The sequence below is a fragment of the Entelurus aequoreus genome, linkage group LG15 (assembly GCF_033978785.1).
Source record: "Entelurus aequoreus isolate RoL-2023_Sb linkage group LG15, RoL_Eaeq_v1.1, whole genome shotgun sequence".
Taxonomy (NCBI): Eukaryota; Metazoa; Chordata; class Actinopteri; order Syngnathiformes; family Syngnathidae; genus Entelurus; species Entelurus aequoreus.
The window spans coordinates 34,429,913-34,442,192 of record NC_084745.1 but is presented as its reverse complement, the minus strand read 5'-3'; the positions used below and the strand labels follow the sequence as shown (position 1 = coordinate 34,442,192).

The following is a 12,280-nucleotide window of genomic DNA, read 5'->3' as shown; positions in this document are numbered from 1 at the left end:
AGAATTCACCAACTCAAGTATTTCATATATATATATATATATATATATATATATATATATATATATATATATATATATATATATATATATATATATATATATATATATATATATATATATATATATATACACAGTGGGCCAAAAAAGTATTTAGTCAGCCACCCATTGACAATCAATGGGTGGCTGACTAAATACTTTTTTGCCCCACTGTATATATATATATATATATAAATACTTGACTTTCAGTGAATTCTAGCTATATATATATATATATATATATATATATATATATATATATATATATATATATATATATATATATATATATATATATATATATATATATATATATATATATATATATATATATATATATATATATATATGTGACGGTCCACAACTGTATGTGGCAAAATGCAGCTCCACACTGCTGTCGCTTCAACATATCACTGGCACCAGGTGGATTATGAATTTCTTTTATTACAGTGTCCTGCAAAACAGTGCAAATTGTGAGACTGTGAGTCCACTTGGGTCACGGGATTATCAGTTGGAAGGCGTCACAGTTCTGAGCACTTCCCGCAGGTAAAGTACATACCACTTCTCGCCAGCAACAGGCGCTGTTGCAACACTTCATTCATAATTTAATCAAGCATAATGAACGTCTGTTTCTACACCGTTACATATATATATATATATATATATATATATTATATATATATATATATATATATATATATATATATATATATATATATGTATTGATTTTATTATATAAATAAAATAAATACTTGAATTTTAGTGTTCATTTATTTACACATATACACACACACATACACACACACACACACACACACACACACACACACACACACACACACACACACACACACATACACACACACACACACACACACACACACACACACACACAACACTCATCTACTCATTGTTGTACTTGAAAGTACAATGCTTTGTTAAGGTTTGAATTGTCCATCCTCTTTCTATTCTCTGTCACTATTTTTCTAACCATGCTAAACACCCTCTCTGATGATGCATTGCTGTGTGGCACAAAAGTGCTTTCATCAAATGCACGAGAGTGTGGAATCTTCCATCTCTCCCTAGCATGGCCCAAAACCGGTCAATCCTTGCTTCCTGGGGAAGATCTTCCCTGGCAAGCAATTGGTACTCGGAGGCTGGTCAGGTCCAATCGCAGCTGCGGCAGACTTTTTTTTTTGGGGCGTGGCCTCCAGCTCCGGCTGAATACCGGGAGTTTGTCGGGAGAAAATCTCTGTCGGGAGATTGTCGGGAGAGGCGCTGAATATCGGGATTCTCCCGCTAAAAACGGGAGGGTTGGCAAGTATGGGTTAGGGCCAGGCCTGCTTTTAGCCATACTTGCCAACCTTGAGACCTCCGATTTCGGGAGGTGGGGGGTGGGGATGGGGGCGTGGTTGGGGGCGTGGTTAAGAGGGGAGGAGTATATTACAGCTAGAATTCAGACAAGTCAAGTATTTCATACATATATATATACATATATATATATATATATATATATATATATATATATATATATATATATATATATATATATATATATATATATATATATATATATATATATATATATATATACATATATATACATGCTGAAAATATGCAAAAAAAAACTGTTTAGATAATTGATACTTCAAACTTGCATAAATAAATCTTAAGGAATATAACATAACTTGGCTTCAAAATGTAATGAATAAAATGCGGAAGTTGTTGATAAAAAAGCAATTATTTTAATAATTAAATATGGTAATTTTAAATTAATTATTATGATCATTTAAAATTAATTATTTTCAAATATGTTTATTTTAATGTATAATTCTATGGCTGGATGTAATAAGGAGTCATAAAAAATACAAATAAAAATAAAATTAATTTTGATGTTTTTAGCAAAATATAGTAAAAATGTATTTATTTATTATTTTTTATAAATATATTTATTTTTAGGTAAGATAAACATAATACAATTTATCTCTAGTCCGGATGATTTAGTTCTTGTCACCCTGTTGTCCTACCGTCTCTTCCCCGAGGATGGCTCCATGAGCTGGGCAAACGCCTGGAGATGCCCAACGTCAACAACACGGTCGGCGGCCCGTTGGTGCGCAGCTCGTACATCGCCGCCCTCTACTTCACCCTCAGCAGCCTGACCAGCATCGGCTTTGGCAACGTGTGCGCCAACACGGACGCCGAGAAGATCTTCTCCATCTGCACCATGCTCATCGGCGGTATGCCGGACGCCTCGTATGGAATAACGTGATTGGGCAGGGACGCTGTTTATATCGTGGGAAAGCGGACGTGAAAACAGGCTGTCGTCACTCAGGTCCGCATGGAGCTGGAGGGGGCGTGGCCTCCAGCTCCGCCTGAAAATCGGGAGATTGTCCCGGGAGGTTTACGGGAGAGGCGCTGAATTTCGGGAGTCTACTGGAAAATTCGGGAGGGTTGGCAAGTATGCTTTTATCAGTGGCGGGCCGTGTGTTTCCCACCTAGGCCTTCAGTGATGTCCGACTTCAATGATTCATCATCATCATCATCATTTCTTTTTATTCCTTTCATGAAAATGCATATATACAAGCCATATACAGTTGACACTTTCATTGTTTTTTTGTTTCTTATACATTTCCATGATCAGAAAGGAGCAGATGGAAGAATACTATTCTTATATTTATCTGCCCCCTTTTTAACACAAATTATTTTGGATGACTTTATCACTGTTCCCTCCACCAACACCCCAACTCCAACATACTTTTAATTTTCGTTTAAGCATTTTCAAAATGACACGTCCAATCAAAATCAAAAATCAGTTTGATATAATTCCAGTTGTCTCTTTTTGTAACTCTTTTTAAATTCAAAGATATTCTTGCAACTTTTTAAGTCTTTGTCTAGAGAATTCCATGCTTTCACACCAGCAACAGACGAGCACATTTGCTTCAAATTTGTTCGCACTCTTGGATGTTTAAAATCATACGGCCTTCTGTGGTTCTCATCTTAAGACGTGAACACAAATAACTTTTGTAAGTCCTTCGGAAGAACTTTATTTCTAGCTTTGAACATCACTAATAGAGTATGCAATCCTACAATGTCTTTTTGTTTTAATAATCCTGACCTAATAAACAGTGTGGTCTCAATATCCTACTGTAAAATGATTACCTCTCAAAATACCATAATTTATGTCCCCACATGATCATTAAGCCTCAAATTGGCTTTCAATGAGGGCAATTCTAGACCAATAAGCATCCTACCTGGGTTATGTAAAATACTGGAGAAATGTGTGTATGCACAAATTCAAGCTTCCTTTCAATCAAATGGGCTAGCAACTGATTCTCAACATGCATATAGAACGGGCCACTCTACGTCCACGGCTCTTATACAAATGACGGACGATTGGCTTAATGCTATAGATAATTCTATGTTGGTTGGAGCTGTGCTGTTAGATTTTAGTGCTGCATTTGACGTGATTGACCACTCTCTTTTAATTGAGAAACTTAAATGTTATGGTTTTAATACTTCAAGTTTAATGTGGATACAGAGTTATTTGTCCTCAAGATCACAACAGGTGTATCTTAATGGCAGCTTGTCTAATAGCAGAAGTTTGGATTGTGGTGTTCCACAGGGAAGTTGCCTAGGACCTTTACTTTTTTCTATATTCACCAATGATTTACCTTGGGCTACCGGGCGTGCAAGATTGGTTCTTTATGCTGATGATGCAACCTTATATCATGCTGCACCATCATGCAGTGTACTTAATGTAGTATTGAGTGAGGAACTAAAAGCTGTGCATGACTGGACAGTATGTAAAAGACTTGTTCTTAACACCTCAAAAACAAAAAGTATTATATTGGGGACTAGGCAAGGGTTGTCTTGTGACCCAAAGTTGGATTTGAGGCTAGGTATTTCAACAGTTCAACAGGTCAGAAGTGCCAAGCTCCTTGGAGTGATGCTGGACTGCACTCTATCCTGGTCAAATCATATCAGTGATATATATACCTGTAGTTACAAAGATGGGAAGGGCTGTTGGTATTTCCAGAAAATGTGCTGCTTTTGCTGATCCACCTCTTCTTTGTCAAATTGTTAAGAGTTTAGTCTTGTGTCATATTGACTATTGTTCTACAGTCTGGGCGTCTGCTGCAAGTGGTGAGATCAGTAAGCTCCAGATTGTCCAGAATAGGGCAGCAAGGCTGGTTCTTGGTTGTTCACTAAGAACCAATGTGAACCAAATGCATGCTTCTCTTTCCTGGCTAACAGTGCAGAACAGGTTGTCGGCTAATACTCTTATATTGTTCAAATCAGTAACCGGTAGTAAAACTCCTGCTTTTCTCATGGCCCAAATAGTTCACAGTAGCACTATACATAATCACAATACCAGGGCATCCAGTGAGGGGCATTTTGTACTCCCTCGTCCCAGGAAGAATGCTTTGCGGAAATCTTTTATTTATAGATCTTTATCGCTCTGGAACAGTGTTGGGACTAACGCGTTACAAAGTAGCACGTTACTGTAACGCCGTTAGTTTCGGCGGTAACTAGTAATCTAACGCGTTATTTTTTATATTCAGTAACTCAGTTACCGTTACTACATGATGCGTTACTGCGTTATTTTACGTTATTTTTTATGTAGTATCGGCTAGAAACTGAAGATCTGAGTGTTTTGTGGCAGCGCTGCGGTGGAAAAGAAAAGGCGTACGTGCTTTCTGTGGGTGGGGGCGGGGGGGCTCTCATACCGTAGTTGAGGGGCGCAGGGGAGACGTTCCTTCGGGGCTAACAACTTTCACTTTACCCGGAAGTGGGTCTTTACAGCTGAGGGTGAATGACGAGGCCGGCGGTTTGTTGCAACTTTGTGACTTTATTGGACGCAGCCATCCACCAAGCTAGAGAACCTGCACGCACTCACTGTCGCCGCTCCCTCACTTCTCTCGCCCACTCACTCACTGACGTCACTCACCCACATGCTGTCATATTTTAAAGGGCCACACACACACACACACACACACACATTCGCTACTCTCACAACTAACAAGACATCATGGTGAAGCCAGAAGTCGAGTGTCTTAACATTCTCACTACTTTTCTTTTGTCGAGCACAAAGAAAATAACATTTTAGTTAAATGTAAGTTGTGTCTTGGATCAAAGATCCTATCTACTTAAAGTTAAAGGCCTACTGAAACCCACTACTACCAACCACGCAGTCCGATAGTTTATATATCAATGCTGAAATCTTAACATTGCAACACATGCCAATACGGCCGGGTTAACTTATGAAGTGCATTTTTTAAATTCCCGCCACACTTCCGGTTGAAAAACTCCTTTGGATATGATTTATGCGCGTGACGTCACAAAAGCAACGGAAGTGGTTGGACCCCATCGGACCCGATAGAAAAGCCTCTTGTTTTCTTCGACAAAATTCCACAGTATTCTGGACATCTGTGTTGGTGAATCTTTTGCAATTTGTTTAATGAACAATGGAGACTGCAAAGAAGAACGTTGTAGGTGGGATCGATCGGTGTCTTAGCGGCTAAGTACAATACTGTAATATCTGTGATATTTGCATTAGTGTAAGTCTGTATCTTTAAGGGTTTGGGAACGCGCATGCGCGAGTGAGTTGGCGGAGAACTTGAGTGTGTGTGAGCGTGAGTTTTGGCTAAGAGCAGCTCGTGTATGTGTGTGCGTTACTTTTTGAACTACAACCAGTTACCGCTTGTTAATAAAGCGATTGAGCAGCGCATCCTCGTCTGTGTGACTCCTTCTCCACTGCGGGGCATTACAATACTTACAGCAACACAACAAGGACTACTTACCCTGATGCCTAGCCGATGCTTGCCGCCAAACCCACGGATGAAGTCCTTCGTCGCGCCGTTGATCGCTGGAATGCAGGGGAGCACGGCTGTTGATGAGCAGATGAGGGCTGGCTGGTGTAGGTGGAGCGCTAATGTTTGATCATAGTTCTGTGAGGTCCGGTTGCTAAGTTGCTAAATTAGCCTTAGCGTCGTTAGCAACAGCATAGTTAAGCCTTACCAGGCTGAGAATTTTTAACCGTGTAGTTACATGTACATGGTTTAATATTATTGTTGGTCTTCTGTCTATCCTTCCAGTCAGGGGTTTATTTATTTTGTTTCTATCTTCATTTGAGAACGACGCTAGCACGTTAGCTCAGTAGCTAAGTGTGTCACCGATGTATTGTCTTGGAGATAAAAGTCACTTTAAATGTCCATTTCGCGTGCTCGACTCTCATTTTCAAGAGGATATAGTATCCGAGGTGGTTTAAAATACAAATCCGGGATCCACAATGGAAAAAGGAGAGTGTGGAATCCAATGAGCCAGCTTGTACCTAAGTTACGGTCAGAGCGAAAAAACATACGTCCATCACTGCCTCTCAAGTAATTCACTGTAACGTTCCTCATCTACGAATCTTTCATCCTCGCTCAAATTAATGGGGTAATCGTCACTTTCTCGGTCCGAATCTCTCTTGCTCCATTGTAAACAATGGGGAATTGTGAGGAATACTAGCTCCTGTGACGTCACGCTACTTCCGGTACAGGCAAGGCTTTTTTTTATCAGCGAGCAAAAGTTGCGAACTTTATCGTCGATTTTCTCTACTGAATCCTTTCAGCAAAAATATGGCAATATCGCGAAATGATCAAGTATGACACATAGAATGGATCTGCTATTCCCCTTTAAATAAAAAAAAAATCATTTCAGTAGGCCTTTAAAGTGCCATTATGTTGCAGCTATTTAAAATAGTTTTGGCAATTTGTTCTGGCCTGAAATAAATTGGCCCTTTGAAACATATCTTTGTCTTTGTGTGTTGTATGTAGACCACATTGTTTGTGTGTTGTATGTAGACCACATTGTTTGTGTGTTGTATGTAGACCACATTGTTTGTGTATTGTATGTAGACCACATTGTTTGTGTGTTGTATGTAGACCACATTGCTTAGCAGACTTTGTGTGTTGTATGTAGAGCACATTGTTTGTGTGTTGTATGTAGAGCACATTGTTTGTGTGTTGTATGTAGACCACATTGTTTGTGTGTTGTATGTAGACCACATTGTTTGTGTGTTGTATGTAGACCACATTGTTTGTGTGTTGTATGTAGACCACATTGTTTGTATGTTGTATGTAGAGCACATTGCTTAGCAGAGTTCAGTGATGCAAATGCATGTCAAGTTGATCAACACATTGTATTATTCTCCAGTGCAATAACAGTACTGAAATGAAGACTAAAAGGGCATTAATGGGAGCCTTAAAAAAAAAGGGGGAAAAAAAGAAGTAACTAAATAGTTACTTTTCACAGTAACGCATTACTTTTTGGTGTAAGTAACTGAGTTAGTAACTGAGTTACTTTTGAAATAAAGTAACTAGTAATTGTAACCAGTTACTGGTTTTCAGTAACTAACCCAACACTGCTCTGGAATAACCTGCCTCAAATTCTCACCAGCATTGAAAGTAAACAGGTTTTTAAAAAGAGAGTAATATTTTATCTGAGTTTTTAAATTAGTTTGCTTGTTGATGATTTGTTTGGTTTTATATTGTGTAGTTATATTTATATGGTAATTATTATTCTGTGACTGTAAATTCTTTGCTTGTTTTTTATTGATCCTTTTATTTTTTTCTGTATTGTGTAGTTATAATTATATGCTTTTACTTGTAATTGTATTGAATTGTGGACCCCAGGAAGACTAGTGGGTTGTTGAGGCAACCAGCTAATAGGGATCCTTAATAAAAATCAAATCAAATCATTGCTGGAGAAATACTATAAAGAAACACATTTACACACTACTGGTCATTGTACAAAACAGGTTATTTTCTGGCACATTTAAAAATCAATAAACCCACATCAGCAATTAAAATATATCTTATTTAGTACTGTCAAAATTAAAATAGCAAAAAACATATTAAACGTGCAAAAATAAAGAAATAAAATATCTTGACTCACATTTCATCGACAGCTGAGCTAGCTTTCGGGGTTGGCCGACATGGTCTCACAAGATGTAGTTTCTCTTTAAATATCCTTCTTGAAAATGGCCTTGCAAAAATATGTGTTGTCTAATCATAAAAGATGCAGACGAGGCGTGTTGGCTGAGTTCTTAAAGTTTACTCCACAGCGTGCTCTTCAATAATATCCAGCTGCCGGCATGTCTACATTAAACCTAAACGGGGCTACTGCGCATGTTCTTTAATACTGTGGCATTCTGGTAATGGAGTTCTTATGTTACCTGGCTCATAACATCACTATATATATCTGCCTTAGGCCATCTAGAAGGCCTTACTGACAACAACGCGTGATCTGATTGGCTATCGCAACTGTCTATCAAATGTTTGTGTCCGTTCACTTACAGTGCACGGACACCCGCATTGCTGAATCTGAAGGCTTCTGGCAGATTTGGTATTGATTGATTGATTGAGACTTTTATTAGTAGGTTGCATAGGCTCAGTGCAAGTTGTTTAACTCTGTCCTCCACCCTGAGCCAGCCCACGTTGGAGAAGTGGGTAGGAGTGAGGTGGGATCTGGGGTGGAGGTCTGAAGTAATCTGACTAGCTTGTTCTGGGATGTTAGGAGTTTGGATTTGAGGGTTTTGGAGGTGCTAGGGTACCAGGAGGTGCATGCGTAATCGAAAAAGGGTTGAACGAGATTTCCCGCTAGAATCCTCATGGTGCTTTTGTTGACCAGAGAGGAGATTCTATAGAGAAATCTCGTTCGTTGGTTAACCTTTTTGATTACCTTGGTTGCCATTTTATCACAGGAAAGATTAGCTTCTAGAATGGAACCTAGGTAGGTGACCTCATCTTTCCTGGTGATAACAATGTCACCCACTTTTATAGTGAAGTCACTGACTTTCTTAAGGTTGATGTGGGATGTGGTACAGCATGGCAACATAAGCTAGCTGAATTCTGATTGGATAAAAACTCTATAAACTAAAAACAACAGCGCTGGAAGGAGCATAATACGACATGAAGAGACTATGAATATGTTTAGATATTTAGGGAAAGTAAATAAAACATTACTTTCATCTTTAATTATGATCATGATTTCTGGTTATGTTAGGCAAGCAGAGAAGGCCTTGCTGGCCCTGACGGCACACCACTGCCTTTTAGTGTTGTACCCATACCAATATTTTGGTAACTGTGGGCATATAATTTAAAACATTTCAAAATATTGATGTATTCTTTGTAGCTCTTGTACTTGGTATCGTTAGTCGATATTTGTGTAGATGCACCTATTTTTTTACATTAAGTTGTGCTAATTTGCTGTTAGCGGTTCGCCATTGTACCCAGGTATGGTGTGTAGTGAAGCATGTTTAGCCATTCCTTGTCCTGCAGGGATGATACTTGCAAGAAAATTACTTTATTTGTCGCCATGAAGGTGAGGAATAGTGATTCAGAAGTAGCGAAAACACAGCGGACAGACGTTAGCCCCTTGCTAGCTATGTTTTACACCGCCACAGGGTTTACAGCTCCACATTTATCGTTATGTGTTGAGCCAAAATGCGTCCATTCTCCCTCTTCGGTCTCCACACTGTTTTCGCTTGTAAATGCTCTCTGTGTGTATTGACTCACAACATGCGCCTCGGCTCATATTACCAGCAATGTCACCACTGCGTGCCATCATCCTGTTCATTGAAAAAACAAAACTATTTTCAAAGGTAGTATAGTACCTTTTTTATATTCATTAGTACCGTGGTACTAATACTCGGTATAACCGTACAACCCTACCATGTAAAAGCGTTTTGAGAAGATCCATCCATAATGTTGATCTACTATGTACTTTTTGTAACCTATTTGATGAAACTATTTTGCCACCTATTTTTTGAATGCATACATTTGAACAAAATAGTAATGGTATAGAAAACAAGTTTCATTTGGATTATGGAAGTGAAAAAAGGGATGTGATTTATGTGAAAAACTATGTGATTGCCATTGCCGATTAATACCTTTTAATGTCGATCCCACTGCTGACATTATTTTCACTCCACGGCTGACAAACTGCAAGCAGCTCATTACGTGTCTCCATAAACAGTGTGGAACAATAATCCCCTCCATTACAGTAAATAAACTGCATTTGTTAGTATTTAGATTAAATTAGATTTAGATGTATTGGTCCCCGTTGGGGAAATTCATTTTCAAGTGTTATTGTTATGTAGCATTATCACTGGTGGACGATGTAAACATGTTACACACCGAGAGCAAGCCAGAAGCAGGTATGCTAATAGATAAGCTAACCGCTAAGCTAGTTTGAAACAACACCAAGAAATAAATGCTTAAGTAAAGTTAGCACGTTACAGCAAAAAGTATGTAGTTATTAACAGGAAATTAGAAAGAAAGAATCTAGAGAGAGGATAATATAACAACAACTGTTGGTATGTCAGCATTGTCACAGTACACAACACGTAGGAGGAGGACGGAATGATTCATAAATTGGTGGCATCAAAAGCAAGGATAGTATCAGTATATCATTAATACAAGAATGATAAGGTCAATATTTTTATTTTCTGAAAATCATTCTTTTGTTGATTTTGTTAATGTTTACAAACTCATGGAATAATTATTTGGACACGAGGACTTTAAGGGTGAAAACCAAAGAAATGAAAATTTTTAGCTTTTGCATTTTAGTCATTGTGTATAATTGACTATGTTTTTCTCACACAATTGTATGTAATAAAAAAGAATAAGAAACTAGTTCAAATATTGTGTTGACATTGTTACACTGTCAATGGCACTCACCATAAATAAATGGAACCATTTAATACAACAGTAAATGTGTGTGGTTGATATCGGTATTGTATCAGCCGATCTCACTCATGTATGATTGGTATCGGAATCGGTAGCATAGAACCCTGATCAGAACACCCCTAATTTGGATTTAGTAGGGACACTGACTATAATGTGAAATATATTATAAACATAATTATTACCTATGCAAAATGATCAAAGAATTCCCGGAATAAAAGAATACATTGTTGAAACGGAAACCTTTTAATCTACTTCGATAACTGGACACCAATTAAAGTTTTTAATTTCCCTCTATCAAATTACACACAAGTTATATCGTGTACCCCTATTTCAGTGGTTTTTAACCTGGGTTCGATCGAACCCTAGGGGTTCGGTGAGTCGGCCTCAGGGGTTCGGCGGAGCCTCCGCCACGGAGGTATAGACACATCCGAATTATCGTGTAAATAAAAACTTCTCCCTATAGGCGTATTTTGGATACCCCCAAACAATGTTCCCTCTAATTTTCCATCTGATTTGCAGGTTTTTTGATTGATTGATTGAAACTTTTACTAGCAGATTGCAAAGGAAGAGAATACATTATATGAAACAGTACAGTTTACACAGTACAGTACATATTCCGTACAATTGACCAGTAAATTGTAATGCCCAAATAAGTTTTTCAACTTGTTTAAGTCGGGGTCCACGTTTATCAATTCATGGTAATGTATGTAAGGTGTGTAATTTGTTGTGAGTTCATGCACTGTGTTGGTTTTGTTCTTTGAACAAGGTGATGTTCATGCACAGTTCGTTTTGTGCACCAGTAAAAAAACATACAAATTTTTCTTGAATTTGAAAAACTTTTTTTTTTTTTTTTTCACTAAAGAAGGGTTCGGTGAATGCGCATATGAAACTGGTGGGGTTCAGTACCTCCAAAAAGGTTAAGAACAACTGCCCTATTTATTGTTTTGAACTGAACTGAACATCAGTCCGAGGTGCATCCTGCTTTTCGCCTGAAGTCTGCTGTGATAGGCTCTCGCTTGCTGTGACTCCAACGAGGACAAACAGTACAAGTTACGAGTAATATATGACTAAAATTAATTTATAATAATATATCTTGCCTTAAACAATCTGGGATAGGCTCTAGCATATCTATGGGGACAAGTTGTACTGACAATTGATAAACAGAAGATAATGAAAATAATTTTAATGGTTGTATTTACTTTGGTCATACTCTTAATATGGTTACTAACTAAAGAACATCAAATGATTACATTTGCACAATTCGACATGTTCGAAAAGGAGTAGCGAGAAGCAGAGCCTATTTAATCTTGCCCCTTCTATTTGTCTCAGCAATTATTGAGAATTCTTTGACTTCCTGTATTGAACCTGTTCACACTTAGGATGACTCATGTGTCTACCATTTCCTCATTAGACGGAAGGCCAGAGTAAAAAACAAAGACGGAAGGCCAGAATAAAAAACAAACAAGGAAACAACGATAAAGATCAGAAAATATTGATATCACTAACAAATC

At 38.0% G+C, this 12,280-nt stretch overlaps 1 protein-coding gene across 1 annotated transcript in view; it reads left to right on the top strand.

Moving 5' to 3' along the window:
• Positions 1 to 12,280, top strand: part of xkr9 (XK, Kell blood group complex subunit-related family, member 9) — a 29,581-nt gene that overhangs the window by 2,026 nt on the left and 15,275 nt on the right. Inside the window, exon 2 of the mRNA XM_062021268.1 lies at positions 487 to 582. Coding sequence (XP_061877252.1) covers positions 487 to 582 — 96 coding nt within the window. The remainder of the gene's footprint in view (positions 1 to 486; positions 583 to 12,280) is intronic.